Genomic DNA, 26,112 nt, shown 5'->3' with positions numbered 1-26,112 from the left:
CTATTTATGCTTTGACATACGCATGCAGTTGTGAGGGCAAGTAATTTGAAATAAAATTCTTACTGCTTCCTTTGGACATGAAAAATGGTAAATAGGTGGTGTCCTATTACCTCCAACAGGTACTAGCACCAGTACTAACCAGTTCATGTTTCTAGAGTTCTTAAGGGTGTATGCTTTAATCTGCACTGAAACTAAGTGCTGAGATAATTTTGATAATTTATTTTCATAGCATGTAACACAACAGGCTGTTTTCTCCAGGTGCTGTCACCACACAAAGAGTACCCAGATTTTGATTTCAATAAGATACTGAAATAGAAATAGTCAACTTGAAAACCTGGATTTATTTTTTTTCAAACATCCACCATCTCCCTTCCAAACATATGCTGCGCATAAGGTGGTTATTTGTACAACATGTGCTTACATAACAGGAATATATTTTGATTAACATTCATTATTCATCAAGACACCTGGATTCACTCCCTAAAGACCTTGACAATACTGTTTAGACAGCATAATTCCAGATAAAATCAAAGGACACATGGGGAGAGATAAAAGGAGAATTTTAAGTAAGAGCAGTAACTACACTTTTTTGTTTTAAATTTGATACTTGAGGCATTTACATTCAAAATGGACATTGCTGTGGTGAAGGCTGCCTAAGCATAAGAACATAACAATTCTTACAGACACAGTCTAAGAATCAAACTTGTAGAAAAAACAATGTTGAAAGAAGGAAGTATTTGTAGAATCACGGTGGAAGTCTCAAAATAAGTATCTAAGGTAACATGCAGATCACAGTCTATAAGGATCACAGCCTGACACCTGACAAGCCCTTGTCAAATACACCTGAAGTAACAGGCAAATTTTCAGACAGAGCTTGGAGGACATATGTTAGCTGCAATTACTGCTGACAAGGAGCTCTCCTGGTCAGATCCACAGAGCAAAGTGTTAGAAGTGCCCCTGGAAGAAGATAAAACTGGGTGATCTAGGCTGGCAGCAGCAGCAGAACAAAGGAAGATAACACCCTCCAAACAAAAGTATGAGTCTGATAAATCAGATGGAGCTAACAAAGACAACCCTGAAAGTAAAAGACATTGTACCACACCCACAATCAGTAGTCAGGTGCTGGATAGACCTGCAGCAAGGAATTTGACATGGCACAGAGAAGGCTCTGTTGCTCTGTTGACATTTCTTATGTGGTGCTGCAAAGAACAGGCTACTTCCAGGCCTTGATTTGCCTGTTGAATGTCATGGACAAAATAGTTAACTTCCTTCCTCAGCACCAGTGAAAGCTAGTTTGTGGCGTTGCTTCTTGGACTGAGAAGCCTGTATCAGTGCTTAGTAATGATGACTATATTTGAAATACTTTTCATTCATCCCATTTCAGATTGGTGTTATCTCAAGAGAGATGCTGTCTCTGTAACATCTCAGTTGGACTTTGATCTGTGTCATAAAAAAAGATTTCACCTGTTCATGCATCAAGGGCAAGTGGTAACATTTAACTGGGTGACAAAAAGAAGCACTTCACCAAGATGGGTGATGCTGTGCATAATTTTGGTGGAAAGAGAAACCAACGGTATGGCACCATCCATAAAAGCTCACTCTGCTTACAGGGAATGAAGTGTTTCAGTACTGCAGAAAATAAGTACTATTTACAGCTTCATGCCTTCTGCAGTTAATATCTAGACAAAAAACATCTCCCCACCCACAGCCTTTCTCCCAGGTACATTTACAAACAACTGTCAGGAGACAGCACTAGCATATTCATGCCTGTAGATCATGGTGGGCTTGTGTAGCATCTGTACTGCTGCTCAGGGAAACTGATCATAGACATGAATCAGGAAAAAAAACGACCAACCAAAACCGACAGCTAAACTCCTTTTTGTGGCTGGGTTTCCTATACAATTTGTTTTCAAACCATTTGACTGAGCACTATACAAAAACTTGCACTGATAAACACAAGGAGGCAGAAGCAGTGGGAGATGGGACCAGGAAGCTCAATTCTGAACTGCAGACTAAAAACCTGCTTACAGGGCTTCTTCAGGCTGTGCTGCTGACATATGGCTTGATCGGGTGCACTGCTCTTCTCTTCTCACACCCACAGCACTGTAAGGGAATATCTCGGCCAGAGCAAACCTCCCCCATGCGTGTTTTAGCTTTGGGCTGTGATGCACGCCTTTGACCAGAATGGAAGCTGCTATTGTTTTGAATTTCTGACTCCATAAGAGGAATGTTATTGTTTGCCTTACTTTTTTCCACCTCCCCAAAGAGCTGTTCTGTGACCACTAGTTTCAGCAAGTTTCGTTCAAGACTAAAACAGTGCTTATCCAGCTTGCCAAGTTCTGTGCCTTTTCACAGAACACTGATGGAAGAGACATATTAACAGGTTGATAAATAAAACAGTGAAGTTTTTATCCATGGAATTATATCAGCATCAGCCCATCAGATACTGAGAGAAGAAAGCATCTTGTAAATATACTGAAAAACCCCCCCTGACTTAGGACAGAGAGCAGACCCCTATGCATATGGAAATCTCCCACTTAGCCCAGCAGCTTAGTGACATAATCACAAAACAGCTCTTTGAGAGCATAAGTACTTCATTAACATTTGCAAAGCACTTTTGTGACCTAGGTGAAAGGCTCCCATAACAGCTACAAAAAAAAAAAAAGAAATTTCCAGCCAAATAAAACTACTACAAGAACTAAACAGAGATTTGTTTTCCCATTAAAAAACTTTTCTGCCATTCTTCAGAAGTGTCCTTTCTGAGCAATTTGAACATTATTCAGGAATGTTGAGTTTTGTCAAGGGCTACAGATCCATGCTAGGGGTGACTTGGAAATTCAACTTAAGCTCCAGGAAGGGTAGGTATTAGAAAAGCTGATTCAAATGCAGGCAGCAGTTTCTTCCTCCTTCACACAGGAAAAGCAAGCTGGAGAACACTCCAGGTGCTGCTTTTTGCATCTGATTGTTTGCTCTGATGTAAATGGAGGGGGAAAATACACAGGAAAACCTTGAAGATGGAATGAGGGTATTAGGCCTCCTCTGCATATAGAACTGATTGCTGGAGATCTAGTCTTTAGAATTTGAAAGCCATAGCTAAAGAGAAATCTTGCCCTTCTCCACATTCTAAGATTTTCTTAAGGGAATCAAGAAAAAGCTTACTTAGCTTTCTTTGTCCAGAGCTCCAGCGGTTAATCTAATTTCTGAGAAGCCCGTAAGCCCCCAGAAGTGTTCCTGGAGGAGAGTTCATGACTACTTTGCAGATATGGTTATTCACAAGCTGATCTTGATTCACAGCTACAAGGCAGTAACTATGCAGACTCCTAAAGCCTAAGAGGCCATCTCATTGCATTGGTACATAATCTGCACTTCACTGTTAAATAATCAAATTCATATATTGCATCTGATGTGTTATACAGCATCTGGGTCTTAGTGGCATGGATTGAGTAGGGGGACAAGATGACATCTAGAGGTTCCCTACAACCTCAAGCATTCTGGGATTCTATGATTTTATACCAGTTTTTTATACAGCTAGTATTTAAAAATCGTTTTATGTTACTGCAGGTATCTTTACAACTAACATTTTAATGAAGCTGGACAAGAATCCTTGAAAGTAGGGAGGAAAAAATAAAATAATAAAAATAATTAAAGTTACTCTCAGACTCTGTTTTGTGTTTACTCCATTTAGTATTCTATGATGGAAAGATATTAGTAAAGAATGCAGTTCCATCTGGAGAAGCAGTGCTTAGCTTTTTCAGGGCAAAACACCAGTCCAAAGCCTCCTGATCCAGGCTTCAATCTGCAGGATTTCCTAAATTGTGCCAACTTTCTCTATGGACGTTGATTAGAATTGTGAGAAAAAACTATTGAAACAACCCTGAGAAAAGGTACTACCCCAAAACTACTGTTCAGGATTCTGCTAAAATCAGACCTGTACCAACCATTTTCCACCATTTTTCATCCTAAAATTTATCAGTTTCCATTGAGTCCTACAACACTGTTATGTCATCTGCCTCTTGTGTGCAATTTGGCCATTTAATACCAGTTTGCCCAAAAGTAAGTTTGGGGCATTCCTCAGGGATTTTACGTAAACAAATTTGTAATTTATCAGCCAATCCCTCATAGCAAGGAAAAGAATGTGTAACTTTTTTCTTATAAAATCACAGTAAAGAAATTACTGCTGTCTGGCAATCTAGAAATAAATGAACACAGTCTTGTGAAGTTACTTACATTGTTTTCTTGATTCCTGTTATTCTGAAGAAGTGTGATGACACAATTGTGGATGAAGAAGGCAAGTGTTAGAACCCCTGTGAGCTGAGGAAACAGAATTCTAAATTCTAAATGAAGAAAAAGAAAGTGTTTTTAAATTACTTCTCTGAAAAAAGCAATGCCAAAATGCAGATGACATACAGTTCTCTAGAGGGTACCAGCAAACTCATGAACCTCCACCTTGAAATGGGACTATCTATCTCACCTTTGACCATAGCCAATACAGATATTTAATCAGGAAGTACAAAATGCATGAAGACAGTAGTTACCATAGAATATACCTTCCACAAAGGCTTGTCTGATAGACTCAAACCATCAGTGATTACTAGGTTAATTTAAGATTGACACATACAAGGATGGTGTCAGTCTGTGTCTTTCTGCTCCTCAACAGTTAAACTGGAAATCACTTGTAAAATTGGAATTGACTGCAGTGAGGCTATATACCTACCTACCTTCAGGTTCCTGAAGAGGTAGATGGAGGGAAGGAATCATTTAAAGTCACTTATACCACCAGAAGAAAAAAGTTCATCTGTAGACATTTAAGAGTATCTGCTTGTATCTGCTTACAAGCCATGGCATAAAGAAAGGCAGACCAATTTCTTATCATGCTTCACAGCATGTATGAAAAAAATTTCTTCCTTATCTCTATGGGAATAGCATTGTTCTGCTTTTTTTAATATTCAAAATATGTTCACAAGATGGTGGTTCCAGAAGTGCTGCAAATGATCTAGAAATTCACCAATCATCACTAAAGCATCACATAGTTGGTATTACCTAAGAATGCATTTACTCTTTAGAGTGACAGCAGCAATTAGAGATCCCTAAGACAGACCCTTCTCAGCTTCTGAGAAGCATCCAGAAGCATAGAACAACACTCTTCAGAGGCTCACAAACCCTTACAGAACAAACCACAGAGATCTCCATGCAAACATATTTAAAACAGACTTCTGTAAAATGCTATAAAGTTAGGAAAGTAGGCAACTAATGGAGGGCTTATCCAAACTGAAAGAATAAGTTTTCCCTAGAGCTAGTTTTGCTGTACCTTCAATACCTAATTAGCACTATGCACTATTGACAGTATTGAGAGTGCAAGCAACTTCTGGGATCAACTTCTGGGATCCTTTTCCACCCACGACTTCAATCTCGATAATAAAAAGCAAACTGACAGTTTCAGAATTTCTCGGTAGCTGTATTTGTATGCATTAGCTACATGTTTTCTTTATCTCCTGGCAGTACTAGGAGTTTTTGCCAAATTAATCAAACTATTGGGTGCTCTGCTTCTCAATGGCATGTGGCACGTGTGTCACTATAACTCATTTTTCTCATTTGTTTCTAAGAACAAAAGAAGTGATACTATTCTAATGTACAGGACACAGCTCCCTGGAGCTAACTGGTCATAAAATTTTGCTTATTGTAAAGGATAGGGAAAAACCAGCTAGGACCTAACCCTGATTCTCTTACTCCAGGTTTCTTAAGAAAAGAGACTGATCTCTTTAGGCTATCTGTTCAAGCAATACCAAATGCCACTTGTTTATGACTATAGCATCTCACAGAGTAATTTGTAACAGTAATTTGGAAAGAACAAATAGCCATCAAACAACTTTCAAGAAAATAAAAAAATACTGATGGGTGCGGATGGGAAAAAACAGTGAAATGGGTGTTTGAAAGAGAAGAGCTACTAAGATTATGGCCTAAAACTTGAGATACACCAGTAAGTACAGGAAAACTGTACTTGCAAATTATGGTGAACGAGTTATTTCATTTAAGCAAGACAGTGTGTGGGGAACTTAGAGAACTGTTAACAGTCAGTCTGTCTACAGTTAATAATTTTTAATTGCTACTGAAACAGGTCTGATCTGAAACTGGTGCAACCAGAATTTAAAATAACATAGGTGAAACAGGACTATGGCAAGCTCTCAGTCACAAGATATATGTTGAAGATTCCTCTGATAGGCACTCCTCCTCTTCCCCACTGTTGATACTGCCTTTTAACTAAGGAACATCACAGGGAAAGGGATTCCTTGCCACTTTGACCAGAGGGATCTTTTCTCTACTTGCAACATCAGACAGCATTTCCTCACTTTATTTACGTCTCTGAGGCATTAAAAGATAAATGAGAAAGAAAAAAATCTTAAACTCACCAAATATATACGTCACTACTGCATTTAAACTATCTCACCTGGTACGAAAAATTCATTCTCTGTAAACCATCTGAATTCTAAGTGTATTCCCAGATGAACAGCCTTTACTGTAACCAGAAAAACTAAGTAGGCAACTGAAACTGTACCTGGAAAAAAACAAGATCCAAACAAATGCCATTATATAGTAGGAAGTATTTATGAAGGGTTTCATTTCTGTTCCATCCATCTAGTTACTAGTAGTCAAACATTTATGGTTGGTATTCATTCCTAATGAAAGACTATGTCTGAATTATTTCTTTACTTCTCTTATAGGTCAGAGAGAAAAAATAATGCACATGCACACAATGTAAACTTCCTGCAAGTTTAATGTTTCCCAGGTGCTGGTGACAACAGAGGAAGTACCCTGTAATCCCTGTTGCTGGGCAAGTAGGAAGGTCTTTAGGCACTAACAGACCAGTTCCAGCTTCCACTGCCAGGATTTCAATCTAAGCTTAGACAGTATTGATCACAGTATTCCTGTTCATCTAGTTCTTCTAGTTACTGACCTTTTGAACAAAACAGCTCAATGGAAAATGAAATTACTGGACTTGTGAACTTTACACTGGGAGCTAGAAGTTGATAATGACATTTCAACTGATTAAAACATCATGTTAACTGTAATTTTGGATAATCTTTACTACAATACTGGATTATGCATTTCATCTCATTGGTTCAAGGCATCCAGCACTACTCTGCACAGCTGAAGGACAACAAATGAGATCACAGATGGGTATAATGCTTGCTGTGTATACCTGTGGGATGGAGGATATACAGTCCTGTGTCAGATCATTTGAAAGACACAAGTGCAGAATAGTAACTAAATAATAATAGCTGCTAATAGTAACTAAACACTGAAGGAAATTGAACAATAATTAAGGCTAGTGCAATGAATCTCATGGCCAATAAGGCTGCTAGTCAGCAGAGAACAGGCTGTAAGTAAGCAAAGACAAAATCTCAGTGTTTAACAGTTTAGAATATGGGTTCAAAAAAGACATAATTTCATTCTAGCAGTATCTGCAAGGTTAAAGAATAAACTGAAGAAATTACAATTTGATTACACAGACCACAGTCAAGAAATTAGGAAAATAAAAGGTTCTGTATGTGAAGATCAGCTAAAATATTCTGTAGTTTCCAAATGACTTCTGTTTCCATGGGTATCAACATAAGCAAAACTCCACTGAGACAAATTTCAGCATCTCAAAATTGCCTTCCATTTTTTCTTGTCCTATAAACTTCAAGATTTACAAAAACTAAGGCAATTTTGAACAGCTTCTGAATTAATAATCTACTGAAGCAATGAGTAATTAATATTCTAGTTTTATAATTTCTAATGCTGTATCTACCTACATAAAACCCACACCTTTTGCACAGAAGCAGTACCAAGTACCCAAATTCCATTTATTTTCATTTAGTGTTTTCAGCAAGAGCAGATCCAAGATGTGACAGTGTCACTATGGAACAGATGAACAAATTAGACCTTCAAAGCCCTGTCCTCTACCTCCCTTACAATGCATTTCCAACTTTTTCGACCTCTGATCCCCATCCAGTTTTCTCTTTCTCTTCATTGTGAGCTCCAGTGCTACCCCTCAGACCTCTTGAACTGCGACTGAACTGAACTGTGACTAGCTCCACCTATCATGCATATGCTTTACTCACTTTACCAGCCTCACCCACCCTGACCTTCTACCTCAAGACATGGAAGCAGAAGCCACAGTTGTTTTCTCTGCAGCAGAGAAGAGTCCACAATATTGGAAGTTGGGACAAAGAACAGCAGCATACTAACCAACTGATGTTGTGATTAATTAATCACCTGATTGGCAGAAAATCACTTCAGATCAGAAGCAACTTCTGGTTTGAAATGTTTATCAGACGAGGAAGAGTATGCCTGACTATACCAAATCTATATATCAAATGCTGCACAGTAGGATGCACAGAACTCTTCAGGAAGATCTGTTGTAGATGTAATGGAACTTGTTTCAGAGGATTATCAAGCAAGAAAGAGAAATGAGCTCCCTATTACTCGTAAGATTCAAGCAAAACAGCACACAAAGTCTGTGGGGTTAATAAATCAAATGACAACCCACTTCAAGGCACAATATGGGCTGCCAGCAAAATACTGGAACAGTGGCTAGAAAGCTGCCTAATGGAAAAGGACCTGGAGGTGCTGGTTGACAGCAACTGAATATGGGCTGACAATGTGCTGACAGGTGGCCAAGAAGGCCAATGACATCCTGGGCTGGAGCAGCAATAGTGCAGCCAGCTGGAGCAGGGCAGAGATTGTCCCCCCGTACTCAGCTCTGATGAGGATGCTCCTGTGACATGAATAATGCCAGTTTTGGGGCCCTCAAGACAAGGACATTGAGATGCTGGAAGTGTCTAGGGAAAGGAAATGAAGCTAATGTAAGGTCTGGAACACAAGTTCTATGAGGAACAGCTGAGGGAGCTGGGGGTGTTTGTCCTGGAGAAAAGGTGGATCAGGGGTGACCTTATCACTCTCTACAGCTGCCCTAATAGGAGACTGTAGCCAGGTGAGACTTGGTCTCTTCTCCCAGGCAACCAGTGACAGGATAAGAGGACATGGCCTCAAGATGTGCCAGGGAATGTTCGGATTTGGAAAATGTTCTTCTCGGAAAAGGTTGCCAAGCATTGAATAGGCTGCCCTGAGAAATTATCGAGTCACCATCCCTAGATGCATTAAAAAATGTGCAGATATAGCACTTATGGACATGGTTTAGTGGTGGATTTGGCAGTGTTGGATTAATGGTTGGACTTAATAACCTTACAGACTTTTGCAACCCAGAAGATTTTATGATTCCCTCACTGGAGTACTTTTCACTGTCTTCTATACACTTCAGTCACAATGAACCAATGCTTTAATATTATTTGTTACCTACCTAGGACATTAAATTTTGCAAAGAAGGATGGAGACTTCAGATTTAGCAGGGGTAGAAGAACTGCAATCAGGTAAAACGGTACTGTTTGCGATCTGTCCCACCATTCCTCAAAGAGTTCAAAACCTGTTCTGTTGCCAGAAGAAAACATCACACTCCTGTTCTGTGGTTGGTGATCACTAGCAGCACTCGGACAAATGACTGTAAGAAAGGAAAAGAAAAATATCCTCAGATTAAAAGGGTTTTAGTTGCACAGAATATTCACAGCCAAGATCCTACAATTACTGGTGTATTTTACCTACTGAGGATTGCTCAAGTGCAATGTTCAGTATCTCAGTTCCTAACTTCTGCTTGTTTTTTTAATCAGGAATTCATTGCTAAGATTGCACTGCTAGGCACCTTGCACTCTAATCTGACAGTACTACAGTTCTTCCAGCTGATAACAACAAAAATGATAATTTATATGAAGCCCAAGCTGTGATATAGGATCATCCTTCAAGGTCACACACACCTGTAACAAAGCCTGTTCAGTGCCTATGTGCACCTGCTGGAATCAAGCCATAGCAATGCTGCCCTGCATCTGGCTGCATATTTAGCATCCTAATTTGACCCTGTACACTTCAGTAAAATCTTAACAACCAAAATTCAAGTGCACCTTTGTACAAAAAGCCTGAATTACTGTAAATTGCTCTACAAACAAACAAATAAACAAAGGATTATAGGAAAGGTACTGTAACAACTGGCAGGCTGAAAACTCATACAAAACAAACAAAAACACTCTTGTCATCTTAGTGCCATGACAGCAAGTACATCGCTGCCAGACAATACAATACAACAGATTTAAGATGTGCTCCAGTAACACTGCTAAGAGGGAATGTCATACTCCTTTTACACAGAGGTTGATCAATGGCAGCAACTGAACAAGTGACTGGAACAAAATCAACCAAAAAGATCCTCTGAGGAACACGTGCCTATGAAGCACTGTGTTAAGAGACAAAACTTATTGTTCTCATAATGTCTTGTTTAAAATCTTGGCATCCCACATTACTTGATAGGCACTATCCTCCACTGTCTACATTCCCATTCTGTCAAAAAGGCAAAATCATAAAAAGCACTCTGACAAATTTCTTGCTTAAAAGAGGATTGCTTTTGTTCTTACTGATCTCCTTGGTAGCCCTGAATGTCCTGTCAAGGGTCACTTGAACATCTGGCAGCCCTTAATTTTGTGTAGCAGCTGCTTTACATCTTCTAGTTGGTGGAGGACAGTGTGGAATTGTCTGCTTTGCCTACTAGCTATAACCCCTGCTGCCTAAGCATGGGAGAGAACAGCAGAAGCAGGAGAGAGCACAAATTGGTGCCTAGCTGACAAGGACTGTTAGAGAAGCAGGATTCAACACTAGCTCAAATGCAAATCAACTGTTTTTCAGAATTATTTCTCAACTCCTTTGCCTGACTCCAACATTTGCTCTCCAGAAACACAGCTGCAGCTAGTGTTACACACAGCTGCCCAGCTGGTAGTAATATGTTTCCCTATTCCTCATGCACTCAGGATAGAGAAAGCTTTCTGCTTCCTAAGAAAGCAGTACAGACTCAGTCACTATCACAGAGGCAGAAATGGTTCAGGGGTTGACAATGCCTGCCTTGCTTTGCTCTTCTACATTATTCTGCCTGCTTGGTAACTTGGAACACATCTATGTTCATACTTGACTTCAGTTTCTTCCCTTAGCTGTGCAAATGTCAGACTCTCCAAAAAGCACAAGCAGAGGCTCAAGTAGCCTGACACTTTTTCTTTCTTGCACTCAGCATCTAAAAAGCTGTTCTTACATAAGTTTTTTAAAAAATAATCTTGCTGCAGAAGTTGCTGCCCCAGCCAAGATTTTAAACAGTAAACAGAACTAAGGCGCCTCAAATTTAGGGTGTGAAAGTTAAAATTCCTTAAGGCAATTCCTCATTGTGCAACTACTGTTAAAAAGTTAACAGTCAGGCTTTTAAGGAGGATGTATCTGGACATACAGAAACTTGTAACTGGTTTTGTAATACTTATTCTCACCTCCACTTTTTTTATTTATTTGTTTACTTCCCCGGTTATTCAGATATCCAAGCATGTGATAATTCATGGAAGTACAAATCCCAGATAGAAAACTAGTATTTAAAGAAACACATCGTTACAACTCATGATATATACTTTATAACTGAGATGTGGTTACCCATTGAAAAATGATGATTCACCTTTAAACCCCCACCCCAGACTGGAAACACAATACTATAATTGCTTCTTACCTTTGTTACTTCCATTGGTGCCAGGAACAATATCTGTTACATTAATGTCATGAGCAAAGTCTGCAAAGAAGAAAATCTCACTATCAATGTCTCATACCTGCTATTAGGCTTTCATCTGTTGACTTGACTAAAATTAAGTAAGAAAATATTTTGGAAAATTACATCAGAGGCACAACACTGCACTCCCCCCATACCCAAGTGAAAATTTTCTAACTATTGTACAAGTGTTTTAAAGTAGCTCTACACTGTATTACTTTCTTCTCAGAAGCCCTGTCCATTTATACATTTTCCAAGACTCCTGGGATTACTGTTCCACAAGCACACCGCCACTTCTCCCAGCGACTCAGCTGGTAATGTTGAACAGTAGGCCAGGGAGGAGATACATCTTAAATCCAGCCTCTTTTGAGACAGAAGAAAAGGGCATGCAAACATACTCCAAGTCCCGACAGTATTATACAGAAAAAGCTTCATTTACTAATTTTCCAATATTTTCTTTTTCAGAAGAGGCTCTGTGGAATGCTTTTTCCATGTTTCCATGGGAAACTCTGGAAAAAGGTATAAGCCTCATTGTCATACAGGCATCTCTGGTGCTGTTTTATTTCCAGGACACTCCTGTGCTAGTTTACTGCTGTTTTTTCCAAGTTTCACAGTTATTTCCACCATTTATTTCCAAGTTTCTGCAACTTCACCTTTACAAGGCTATTGGATAATCATTTAACTGTATTTATGTATTATGTGTACATAAACACACAAAAAATTCTCCATCAGCTTGAATTAGTGTGTCACTGGTTAAATTTTGCTTCTGTTGCATGTGGGTGTGTTATGTGCACAGAAAATCAACGGGGGCAGCTGGCTTCAGATTTTTTAAATGCAATTAAAAGCAGCTTGTTTCTCATAAAGACAGCAAAAACGCTTGTGGGAAGAAAACTGTTTCTTCTTTATTTTGATTTATGACACCCTGAATCACAAATAAGTTTCTCATACTTGCTTCTACTAGTTCAGAGCACACAACAATCAGAAGATTTAATTAAAATCACTATTTTGTGTTCTTAATTTTAAAAAGTACCTAGTGAGAAGCCATCAAAATTAATAGCTCTTATAGAATTAAACCACTTTCAAATTTGTTATAGATGTCAAGTTCTGTTTCTTCTGTATTCAAAAAGCAGTTTAGTACTAGCAATTGCATTTATGAATTTTATTTTTCCCATAAAACAAAAACTGAACAAGACCATGTAACACCATGTTAAAGAAAAGACATGATATTGCACTCAGCTAACAATTCTTGCTTTCTTTGTTTAGATTTCTGGACCATCCACCTGCAGGAAATCAATTTTTCCCCACCTAAATTTTATGTGCAGATGTTTTAAGACATCATCTGAATGTATTCAAATTAAACAAAGTAGTCTGCTTAGAACACTTTGAAACACAAGGCTGGAAGATGCCATTGTGTCAATCCTACATCCTATTATGCATTTTATTACTGAGTAATTAAAGTAAATTAATTAATTAAGTAATTAATTATGAAAGTTAGGATAAGAAGCCAGAGATTGCTATCTCAGACTGAACAACTTAAATAAGAACTCCAAAAAAATATAGGTAAGGGACAAAATAACATGCAAGTCCCATGAAAAATCAGGACCTTTTTTCCTAGAAAATAACATTTTTTTCACCATTTTGAATTTTGCTTATTAGAATGGGTGTTATTTCACTTAGAATAATATAAGATTAAAGTGTTTATCTTACTAAAAAAACTCCAAAGTCTAAAATAAAATGGCTGTAACAACATATAAATTAGATCAGCTATAAAATTCATCAGTCATTAACCAATATAGTAAAGTATGCCCTATAGGGATGGTGCAAATTCTAATTAAACACTATTCAACAGGCTTAAGTGTCTGTGCTATTTGCCTCAGAAATAATCTTTGAAAACGGAATATTTTAAATCTTAGCCAACCTACTCAATGCTATGAGTCAGATTTCCAAAGCTCTCAATTCCATCATCCCTTCCCACAATTCTACAGTGATTATGCGCACAAGTGCTCGTGTGCCTGTGCATGTACCATGGTACAAAAACCCAGTGTGGTTTCTTTTGTAGCAATGCCACACTAAGAATCATTTTTACTGTGATACAGTTCACTGCTTCCTTGTGGACTTGCAAAAACTTCCTATACAGCAATACTTCAACTGTTTGTTGAAATCTATAATGAAACTGTATTTTTTTCATTATCCTGAATAATTTCAGCAATCTAGGCTGTTACATGGCTGTTCAAATAGATACACCTATGCAAAGAAAGCGAGAGTGAAAATAGAGTGGAATCAAGCAGCCAGGTTTAGGTTGTTTAAAATATACCAAGAAAAATACACTTTGAGAGATTGAAAAAGTGGTTTTGAAAACACATAGGACTTTGCCCATAACACCACACATAGTTACTTATTGTCTATTGATTTTTCATGAAATTTAGCAGGAAAAGCAGGATTACATAAAATGGACAATCCTTTTTCAGTATAAAGCAGTCTTGATCTTTATAAAGGATTGCTGTAAAACTTCACCAAAAATGTATACTTACTGTATATAAATTTCCCTGTGTTGAACAGAAAGTTGGACATAAGTACCCAATAAACAACCATGGCTCCAACAAGCGATACCATAGAAAATAAGAGGCTTGACCATTGACCAAAGGATCCAAAGTAATACTTGCAAACATCTGGGAATTCCCAGTTTGAGGTATGTGCTAAAGCTATAAAAGACAGAAAAACAAAAAATATATCAAAACAAAATGTTATCTTAGAGTCAGTAGAATTATCAACAACAAAATGTGGGTTTTTTTAGAATATTCTGATGCACATTCACAGCACTTTCAAGGACTAAGAAAACTGCCAGTAACTTTAAAATATAGCACTTATTAAGAGTTTGAGTGAAGAAGCCTAAAGTAGACACTTTTATTGTGGCTATACTACTGCTTTTTAATACTCTCAGAAGTGCTAAAATAAGATATGGCAAAAATGCCACCATGCATTTGCAGCTGAATCTTTTTGCAGGAGTTTTGGCAAAGTAGGACAGACTACTCTGAACTATTCCTCAGTGGTACCCTGAAATTAGTTTAGACAGAGGTCTTAATGGCCTTTTTTTGAGCAAGTGAGAGGTTAGTTTATGCACACAAGCACCAACCAAAGAGCTACAAGATGAGCTTTGAACAATAAAAGTACATTCTAATTAGAGCCACTCTCAGTGACTGCTTCAGCTGCTGACTGTACTTTCAGTGCTTTCAACACAGAATACACACAAATATTAGGGTAATACAGGCATACAACAGAATGGGACACAGCTGCAGCCCATGCTGTTCCACTGTGCAAGTTGATCAGACATGTAGAGAACCAGACAGTGCTTATGAAGAAAAGATGCCTCAAACTCCCCAAGCCCCCAGAAACTTACTAAGTGAACATCTGAAACCCTGCTTGCTAAGAGTCTGTGTTTGGCTATGATAATAAGGTCCCAAGCAACTGAAGGAATCTCTAGTAAGGAAAGACAGTCATTTAGCATACAGAGCTTAGACACAGACTACAAAAAGAGATATATTCAAAGAACAGCTTTTATTTGCAGGTCAGGTCTAACATATAGTAAAGAGACATACAAAGAGAATCTAATACATATTGGTATTTCACACTTAAAGTATTTGCAAGAAATGGAAATGAAGCTTTGGATTTCTTACGTATCATTTGCCGCGATTTCACAACTCTGTAACAGCAATAAAGAGTCAAAATGCCCATCAGTAAGATGAGAATAATTCCAGAAGTGAAGCCTGCCTGTAAAGAGGGAGAAATACTTTATTTATGAATGTATTACAAGAACAGAATAGTAAGCCATGTTGCCACAAACATTCTCACATGCATACATTTTTCATAGTTTACCTGTTTAATTCCCCATGGGATACTTAATATGGACGTACCCATCATTGTATTCCATATCATAAATCTAGGAAAAAAAAGTCAGTGAATATTTTAAGAACCACTTTTACTTCATATAGTCTTCTTAGTTAACAACAGTTATGTTGTTAACACAGTACGTTCAATAATAATGCACTTTGCAGCTATTACATGGCAAGGTGTTTAACATACATTGTCACTAGACTGGAGTTTTTACCATAGCCATCTGTGCAAGTGTCAACTTTAAAAGCAGTTCCTAATGGACTATACACGTAGATTTCATCAGGAGCTGGGAGTACATGATCAGGAGCAATCTAATAAATAGATAAAAAAACACTTATTAGTAACATCAATATAACTAATTGTCCCAAATACAGCATGTCAATTATTGTGAGTCACAAAATGTTTCCAGGAAATTACATTTAAAAACAAGAAAGACAGAAAGACAGACAGAAAGACAGACAGAAAGACAGACAGAAAGACAGACAGAAAGACAGACAGAAAGACAGACAGAAAGACAGACAGAAAGACAGAAAGAAAGAAAGAAAAGGTATGCTAATTCTCTTCCTGGGGAAAGAGAACAAACAGTTCACAGAATTTCTAGCTAGACAGTTAGAAAAATGCATTTTTCTTCTGCAAAATGTGTGCAAACACACTATGAACAGCTCATGCTAGCTCAACAGTTCAATTACTGCAGCTGACCAGTGCTTTAATCTTATAAAAGATAAAAGAAGATAAAATGGTGTGAGAAATCTGGGCAGCCTGGATCACTGTTTAAAAACTCATGCTGTTTGTGTATTTTCTTTTAATGGTGAAGGCATTGCAGAAGAAGTAAATAACTTGTGATAGCTTGTGATAAAACCTTTCTAAGGCACTCAGTTACTAGATATTTCATTCAAAGCAAGCTGCAGAACAATTCTTCCCCAACCTTTACTTCTGCTGCTTATATAAATCCAGGCTGTGTAAGATCCAACATGCAAGAGGCCACCCAGTTAATGAGGCCCTGTCTTTGCCTTACCAGTGCCCTGTCTGCAGGGGATGTGAGCCTGCTATAGTAATGAATCCGCTTATTCATTGCTGAAGCTTCATCAGTGACTCTTTGCATGTCATCATTCTCACTGACTATGTTTGTGGGCTCCACGTGAAATGGTCTAAAGGAGTGGAAAAAAAAAGGGAAAAAAACCTCTTAAAACTGTGGAACACAAGATCCAATATACAACTTAGAGAGCAGCTCAGCAATATGCAGGATGGTTTTGTCATTCACTGACACAAGGCAAATGCAAAAATATCAATCAGTGTCATTGAGGGAAGCTGCCACACGTGAAAGAACTGTGAATTTATATCATCCATATTAAAATGGCCTCCAGCCCAGATTCTGTGAAGCAACTTAACATCAGACCTAATATCCAGCTGTTAGTTTTCAACAGTGAATCACACAGAGAAATATGTGTTAATAAGCTTGGGCAAGCTTATTACTGCTTTTAACTGGTGTTGCCAGAACTAGTGATGAAGAACAGAGGTAGAAACATAAAGCATGAGAATGCAGAAGCAGAAAGCAGAGAAACAGGAATGAGCAGTGGCAGTGAGGATCACCTATGAAAAGATTAGTAACACTAATCTAGCTGAAAACAGTATATGGAATTGTGTTTACTGGGGAAGGAACCAAGCCCAAATAAGTCCATGTGCTCATACTATTTTTAAGTCAAGGCAATGGGGAATGGAATATGTCTCCCTTTCCTCTACTCCACCTGAGTTAGACTGCAGGCACAGTCATGGCTGCTGAAGGAGAAAGCGGGATCACCACATGCCCCTCATGTTCTCTGCAGACACACAGCAGTACAGAGCAAGCACAGTAAAAGCTGCTCAAGCTACAACACAATAAAAATACCTTTTCATGCAAGGAGCTCTACCAAACCAAAATGCGTCTGAACCATGATACTGCTGAGACTTTTTCTTCTAACTCAAGTATCATTTACTTCCATATTAGGCATGCTATGCTTTTGTATGAAAACAACATTGACTCCTAGCACTGAGAGGCTAATTTCTCAAATGAAATTTGAGACACACACTGGTGTCCTCTAAGCCTTCATACATCCACAGTGTTTTTTCCTTTCAGCAGTGCTTTTAATTTGCAAAACTACCACAACAGCTTTCTGATCTTCCTCTTGCAGATTGATGTTTAAACCACTCATAAACCCATAGAAACAGAGATCACAACAATAGTTTCCAACTGTTAGGTCAGCAATAAAGCCATGCCCTTTATTCTGTAATATGAGCAAAATCTCTTTGAATGTACTATTTTCCAATACCCGCTTCTTTTTCAGACTACAAAGGGATTTGGGCAATCTCTCCAACCACAGCTCTCAATAACATCCATAAAAAAGTTCCCATTCTTTTCCCCTATGAATCATTTACCCATTTGTACTATGACACCACCTGTTATCTGTAAGGCAGATAAGGAATACAGTTCTGATGTTCTTTGCTCTATCTTTGGAAAAGAGAAAGACAGGCTCACATTCCTGTGTGTTTAAGGGGAGAAAGTAGTTGGGAGTACCTATGAAACTAGGAAAACCTGACCCACAAAAGGGGAAAATAGAGAACACAAACTTCCATCTCCACAAAATCATTCTTACTTTTATCTTAAAAATTCTTATATATTCCTTCATCATGGAAAAAATGGCTTAGATTTGCTAAGTCATTTCCTACTTACTGAAATGAAAATGAACACTTTTACATTTTTAAAAAATTCTTAATTGACTCTTCTTCCTATGATTATGACATGACGAGGGAAATACGCATTTTATGTGTGTGTTTTCGTGGTGTTATTATAAACGACTTAGAAAGGTATCTCAATCTAACAGAAATAAATTTTAAGCAATAGCTTTACTCATCAAAACACAAGCAAACGGAGCTAACTAACTCCACATGTAGGTAATGTACAAAAATACTCCTGGACTGTCAGTTCCGAAGGCCTTTACTTGTTTTAGCTTAAAATTTATTAGTTTGAGCAAATCACTGGACACAGCTAAAAAACATTTAATTAGAAGACATGTAAAATAAAGACTGTAGTCATGAAAGCAGGAAAAACAACTTGTTTACATGCCACCCCACCTCCAGTTAGCTCTCTGCTGTTTTCTTTTTGGATCACTGACATGCACTATAATTGGAACACTTAAACAGTCGTGTTTTGCTAATTATACAGCAGCTGCATAGTGTGAAGACCTTCCTCTCTTTCCTCATCTTGATTTAGTATTACTAGTATATCCCCATAAACTTCCACTGCAACTGTGGAAAGGTTACAGTGAGACAAAGTCCAGATTTTGCTTCAAAGCAGGTAGATCTGTGAAAAAGATTTATTTAAAAATGGTGTTCAAGAACTGATAGCATGGATGCCAAAGAAAATTGTTCCAGAGTATAAGACAGTCAGAGATTATTTTTAAAAGCAATTCAGGTGAAAGCCAAGGATGATTCTAAAATTAAAGTAACAGAAAACATGCATACAACATTCTGTTTTGTGGAGAAAGCAATGTTGTCAATGACCAAACAAATATAAAGAAAATAAATTATGTGTAGCAAAAACCGATCTGTAGGTAAGAAATTGTTTAAAGAAAGACATTTCATTTTCTTCAGATTTATGGGGAGTCTGGATTAAACAAGCAATTTACAGTCTAGCACAAAACAAAAGGGTGTGATCCAGAATCTAATCTATGGGTGAGGAAAAGAAAATAAAATTAAACAATCCCTAGGAAATTTTGTATACCTATTGCTTCTGCTTCCTGGCTAGAGGACTGTGTGTGTTTATTGTTGCCAGTACTTGGGCTACTTCCCCTGTTGATCCCTGCTACTGTGCATATGTTGAGAATGAAAACTATATAAAGTAGTAGTTAATTTTACTTCTTGCAGGGTACCACTGCACCACTAGCCCTGCTGAGCAAGGGACTGCTAAAACATACTGATCACCCATCAGTTTTATTTTATTTGCAGATCTCTTAGAAAACATCAGTCTGACTTAGAAGCTGTGTGAGCAGGCTGGGAGGCCTGTGTGCCTACCCAAATCTCCACTAGGAGAGGGTAGCATTCTGTTTAGGATCAAGGTCAAGGTATTGCTACCAGCAACACTCAGATCAAAGACTGGTTGTAGGTCATAGTCAAACAGAAGTCTGAGAAGATCTCTCAGGAAGTCAAAGAAGTTCTCAAAGACTGAACTTTTTGAAATCCAAAGCAGGTAATCTGGGATATATTTTGAAAAACTCTAGAGACCTTATGTATAGCAGGCAAGCACTCTATATGTGCAAGTATTAGCAGCTACAACTCATTGCTATAAAAAAATCTGATTTATACAGGCAACTATATCATATCTTTCACGTGGCAAAATGATTATGAAAAGAACATTGGACAATGTGATCTGGGGCAAGGGGAGAGATTACATGACTATGATTATGATGTGAAACAATGCAGACAATTTCCATGCACTGAGATAAACTACATCCCTTGAATTTCATCCACACTGAAAGACACAATTACATTTACTATTTCAGCAGCTAGCCTGACATAAAAATGCTCTTTTACTAGGGCACACCAGTAAAACAGAGCTGTTTTCCACAGGACCATGAGAATGGACAACTTGCAGGACCTCATGCAGGAGGCCCACATCTTCAACACATTACAGCCAGCAGATGTATTTCAAAAACCATCCCAGAAGGCCTGCAGCTACACTCATCTTTGCTTGCTCACACAAAGAGAGTTAATAATAATTTTCTAGAGCTGGTCCAGGAAAAGAAAGAAGAGTACTTCTGTCCAAAATTCCTCACATTTTGAACTTCAGTAGCAATTCTGCAAGCAAAGAAAATGAAAGGAGATGCTCACGATTAACACTGCTTCCTTGTGATAAGCAAAGTTCAAGTGTTGGATTTGAGGACTAGCGAGAACAGCATAATAAGAACATCTGTCAACTGTGCAAAATTTTGCATAAGGGTGCTACATTCATCTTATGGATATTTTCAGCAACGTACTACATCTTGTAGGGCAATGAAGAAGTAAGATCAAACATCTCAAGAACTTCCAGACTAAATAATACTGCTTTACAAGTACCTTTGCCGAAGTGTTCTTAAACATCAAACAGCTGGTTCTTGAGATCTGATCAAAAACATGGTAAGTATTCAGCTATTACAGTATAATAGGTTTTTTGTACCACTAGGTCTTTTAGCTCTACATGACAGTATTAAAGATTTTAGACAAGCTTTTAATTTTTTAACAAATATGAAAACACCTTCTTTACAGGATGCTTTACAATTTCTTTCCTCCAAGCAGACCACAAGAAGCCACTTTAGCTTACTGCACCAATTTCTTTCACACTCCACATCAATCATTAACTTTTCAGGGATGTGACAGGATTGTTACAGAGAAACAAAGCTAGGAAGTTCCCACAGCTTTATTGTCTTACTGAGTTACCAAATTATTATAGAAATGCTGTATATGGCACAAGACCAACTAAGGAGTAAAACTGATTCACTGTATTGGAAATATTGAAGTAATAAGAATAGATGGCTATTTCATAACTGGCAACGACCTATCTGGATAGGAAAACCAGGCATTGGAACAAGATCTCCAGGGAACTGGCCATGGTACCAAGCCTATCAGAGTTCAAGATGCATTTGGACAACAGTCTCACATACATGATCTAAATCTTAGGTTCCTCCTGTGAAAGGCCAGGAGCTGGATATGACGATCCTTGTGGGCCTCTTCCAGCTCAGGATCCTCTATGATTACAGGTATCAGTGTGCTTCTCTTAAGGAAATCTGTATCAAAGAATTCCACAAGTGACTTGGTTTTTACTTTCTAAGCTGTCTGAATTTACTGAAGCATTAAACAGTGTGCTTACAGTTATTTTGTAAGATCTTCATTCTCTTCGCAATACACTTTACCTAAATTTTTCTGCACTGATACCACCATTATAGTAACTACAGCATGATCACAGAAGTTTGTTAAAATGTTGGATGCAGAACTAAAGTAACCTTTTGAAGCATAATGTCATTGCTTGCACATTTTAACAAATTAGGAATCACAAGCTTTACCACACCACACTTCAATCACTATTCCTCTTCCCTGTCAAATACAAAAGCTATTTTATTTGCCACTTACCAAGAAATACAAAGGTCACAATTCTTTCCAATTAATAAGAAGCAATATTAGGAATTCACAAAAATGTTTGCCACAGGGAAAGCAAGCAATGGTGTAAAATGATCACATTGGTATGGAGTAGTAAAGGCCTAATGAATGCAGAAGGGATAAATTTGCACAGGTTGTTGACCATTGTTTACCTTCCCCAAAGTTAAAAGAACTTTGAAAATAATGGGAATCAACCACTTTTGCATGAAAAAGGCTTTTCTGACTGCCATCTATAGACAGTGTTTAATTTACAGGTGTTTAATTTCACTTTGGGATGCCTCCTACATACTGGGAATATTCTGGGAATCTGTAGGACTTCAAAAAGAATAGTTAAAAAGGCAGAAGGATTTATCTCCCTTTAGCAGGAGGCATTGTCAAGTTTTTTCATATGCAAAAAGAACCAGCACAAAACATCAATAGCTTCTTTGAAGGTTCAAGTATTCCTGACTGACAACTGCAGTATCTGTTGAGGATGAACAGATTAAAAGAGCAGTTTGAAGAAAACAGGAAACGCCCTCTTTTCCATACAATAATCACCAATAAACCACTGCAGCAATGATATTCTAGTTTTTAAAGGGAGCTACAAAATGGGAAAAACACACTGAATATGGTGAAAGAGAGAAGAACAACAACATCCTCTTTAAAAGGATTAAAAGTGGCTTTATATTTTCCCCAAATTAGTAAAACAATACTAGACAAAGTAATTTGCAACTCTAAAAAACAATTAGCTTATTGTTCTTATGTAAACACTGAAAAGCATTCCTTTCAAAAATCCCAAATCCTCCAAGCTGTTAAGAAAACCAAATAACTAAGCAAATGCCTCAAATCTCAAACAATCCAAACAAAAGTACAGAATAGCACTAAGACAGACAAACACTAATTACTACAAATTACACACAACACTTGAAGAGCTATCTCAGTCAAAGCAAAGTTACCAAGCACTCACTCAGGGTCCAGTTTCTGAATACCAAGTTAAAAAAACAGGACCAAAGCAAGAGCAAAACCACACCACCTTGTACTACTGCATTTTCATCGTTTGATACTTCAATGTGTATCAATCCTCCTTCCCAGGAGCTACTATTCCCTGGATGTTTAATGAAGAAGCCCTTCAAACTGTCCACTGCTCTGACCACAACTGACACAAACCCCAATGGCCTCTTCATCCTTATTCTCCTTTTGAAATGTAGGTGGTGCCTGTTGTAGTACAGAAGTGGAATTCAAACTTGTTCAAACTATTATTTCCAGGCCTTTCTGATATCCCAGGCCTCATGCCCTTCATCCTTGTGCCTCTGCACACCTGGAAGGCAAAAACGTTAGGCTGTGGAAAATGGGAGAATGAACTCAAAAAAGGAGCAATAAAGACATTTAGGCACATCTGCAGAACTGGAGGCTGTGAATGCGGGCACACAATCCAAGTACACACTTCTGCTTTTAGCAAGGGAATCAAATGCCACAGACTTTCACAAAGTTGAGTCTCCAGACTTGAGAAATCACAGGGAAGAAAACCCAACCTCACAATACGGAAACAATACCTAACCTCACTTACAAAAGTGAGTCTTAGCATTTAGGCATTTCAAAAAGCCTCTCTTATTGCTACTGCATCACCACAAAACCTGTAACCCACTGCTCCTCAAACGAGACACATACTTCCTCCAAAACAAAGTCATACATACAAATTAGCAGTCTTCCTATGACAGGAAGGAATCAGATACTCCACAAAAAGTGAAAGACTTAATATACATTCATTCACAGTTGCCTTTTCCACCTGAAAGTACTCTACCATTTCATAGCCTTTATAAACCCAATTCTATATGCTTCTACACCTGTGCTCCCTTTGTTCCACTGGATTCACTCAGACCTTTATCCTCCTCTCTTTACTTGCAGAGAAGAGGATGAACATAGGCTCTCATAGCTTTCCAAAGCTGGAGGTGACAGCATCAAAGCACTATCCTCAAGAGCTCCTAGCTGAAGCTGCCTCTGACAACAGGATTTTTGCATGCAACAGTGCCACCTTCAGTTCCTACAGGAAAACTGCTTTACTGAAATAGGGATGTAAAGAGGAGAAAATTAACCATAAATCGGTCCAAGAGGTGCTATGATAGTCCTTCAGCTGAACATGCAAAATTTATACCTTCAGCTAGTATTAGAAGCAGGTCCCCCTCTGATTTCAGTTTTGGTTCCACGACCAGTTTATAAAAACCTTAACTGCAGCAGAGGAAGCCTCCCATTCCAAACCCCTTTGTGGAGATGTTAAAGTTTTAAAAAAACACGTAAAGTAATAACTTAGTTAGAGGTATTATTTTTGAAGGCACAGTAATAAAGCTGGACAGATAAATTTCTCACATTTGCTCACTCTCAGAAAGCACTACACTGTTTTTCTTAAAAGGCAGTACAGGTCACTCAGCTCCAGCATCATCTGCAGAATGCATACAGAACCATCTACACATACTGATAGCCATTTGTCTACAACATCAGGTAAACTTTCTTGCATAGTCTCAACATTTCAGTTAGTTGCTCAAAATAAAAAATAAAAAAAAAAAAAAAAAAAAAAAAACCACAAACAAACCACACATTCCATGTTTGAGGAACACTTTAAAAGCCTCATGTTGAGTTCTTCATGGAGAAGCCTCTGAAATGATGGCAATAGAAAAATCTTATCTTTATAAACAGAACATAGTGAGAACATCTGTTCACCCAACAATTAGAAATAAAATACCATCATACAGTGACAAAGTAGGAACTACTTTTACAGTAATGTGGCTTCAAATTTTTAATCTTCTATCTTAGCAGGATTCTGTTTGTCAAAAGCAAAGATTAAACAACTCTTTGCCTAACAGTAATTCTGTAGGTTTATCTTTCCTCATACCTTTTGCACTTATAGTCTTCTGGATTAAACTGTATATTCATGATTCCATAATTGCTTTCATCACCTCCCACAGGAACCAAGATAGGTTTGGTATCCTCTTCCATATTTGCTAAATATGTCTCCTTTTAGATTCTGTCAGTTACTCTAGCCTGAAAAAAAAAAGGAAAAAAAAAAAGAAATTAGTCCACTGCAGTTAAGCAAAACTATATTCCTGCTATGAGTTTAACACTGGTAGAGTCCCACAGTTTCAGAAGTTCCAGTAACTTCAACATTAAGAATTCTCATTCCATAATGCAAACATCATGAGGCATGTATAGGGGGGACAGTATTTTTTTTAAATACACTATCCAGCCTTTAATGTCTTTCAGGACCACAACAAGGCAGTATGAATTAAATATAAACTTCTAAAGAAGTTGTATTTCTAATGTGCAATGGCACTGCTAACTTCTAAACAGTTACAAGACTACTGTTTCACTAAATTACTTCAAATTTGCAGCAGACACATATGCAATTTATTCCAGTTCCAGTATATTTCTCATAAGGATCAGATTATTGCAGTCTACTATGTCCAGGTCTTTTGAATAAAAGGTTAATAAATGGTTTAATAATGCATTACTTACAACAATTATATGCATTTAGACCACTCCTGGCCAAAGAGTGGGGAGCAGATCACTTTTAAACTAATGGATTTCTACTCAGATTGAATTACAGGCCTCACATGGGACTTTCTGCAGTCTTGTGTGCAGCTGAACAAACATAATGGCTTAACAGCTCTCATCGCTGCTATCTCCTGAAGAATTCCTCAGGCAGGACTCCTTCAAACAAAAATGTCAGAAGGAGGACACTTTGAAACAACAATGGTAGAAGTATGTGCTATGTTAGGCTGATGGAAGGACAGATGACAGGCAGGACTGGCACAAGATAAGGAAGGGTAACTCTGCATGTTTGAAACCTGGAATGGTAATGGAAGAAGATAAGATAGAAAGAATAAGGTGTGTATCATCCTTCTGCATCCTCACAGAAATACACCCTAAGGGCCCAATCTCAGAAATCACACCAGCCCAAGTTAAACACTGACACAGTTCTATCCCTTCCTAAAAGCATAATGTCAATCCTCTTCCATTAACTTATCTTGCTAACACCTCTGGGAAAAACAAAACAAAACAAAGAATCTGAAGGAGAGGATGAAAAATGAAAGTTACCGATTTTCAACCACACCTACTCTCCCGGACTGAAAAAACTGCAGAAGGAGGCATTAGGAAAACACTGATGGACAATGTTGCAGGAGCATGGCAGAAGACTGGCTCAACCTGCCAAGGAAGTGCTTTTTAGAAGACAGACACAGGTAATGGCTCTCTGCTCTCAAGGGGAGGGGATGACGCCAAACATAACAGTTTCCATTAAAAGTTTACGGAAATTGTACTGCAAGTTCAAGTCCAGATTTGACAGCTCCATGGCATTTATGTGATCCCATACTGAACTGGACAAGGAAGACTGACACAGATTAAAATTAGCTATTCTTACTTTTGCTTTAAAC

At 38.0% G+C, this 26,112-nt stretch overlaps 1 protein-coding gene across 1 annotated transcript in view; it reads right to left on the bottom strand.

Annotated features, from left to right (window-relative positions):
* Window positions 1-26,112, bottom strand: part of SLC38A9 (solute carrier family 38 member 9) — a 45,857-nt gene that overhangs the window by 14,781 nt on the left and 4,964 nt on the right. Inside the window, exons 2-11 of the mRNA XM_062512989.1 lie at window positions 24,576-24,724; window positions 16,560-16,692; window positions 15,734-15,855; window positions 15,527-15,590; window positions 15,328-15,421; window positions 14,185-14,355; window positions 11,618-11,677; window positions 9,341-9,538; window positions 6,446-6,553; window positions 4,228-4,334 (exon numbers count right to left, since the gene is read on the bottom strand). Coding sequence (XP_062368973.1) covers window positions 4,228-4,334; window positions 6,446-6,553; window positions 9,341-9,538; window positions 11,618-11,677; window positions 14,185-14,355; window positions 15,328-15,421; window positions 15,527-15,590; window positions 15,734-15,855; window positions 16,560-16,692; window positions 24,576-24,679 — 1,161 coding nt within the window. The 5' untranslated portion in view covers window positions 24,680-24,724. The remainder of the gene's footprint in view (window positions 1-4,227; window positions 4,335-6,445; window positions 6,554-9,340; window positions 9,539-11,617; window positions 11,678-14,184; window positions 14,356-15,327; window positions 15,422-15,526; window positions 15,591-15,733; window positions 15,856-16,559; window positions 16,693-24,575; window positions 24,725-26,112) is intronic.

Source organism: Cinclus cinclus, chromosome Z (genome assembly GCF_963662255.1).
Source record: "Cinclus cinclus chromosome Z, bCinCin1.1, whole genome shotgun sequence".
In the NCBI taxonomy this organism is placed as follows: domain Eukaryota; kingdom Metazoa; phylum Chordata; class Aves; order Passeriformes; family Cinclidae; genus Cinclus; species Cinclus cinclus.
Note: the sequence above shows the minus strand (reverse complement) of the source record. Positions and strands in the feature narration are given on the sequence as shown.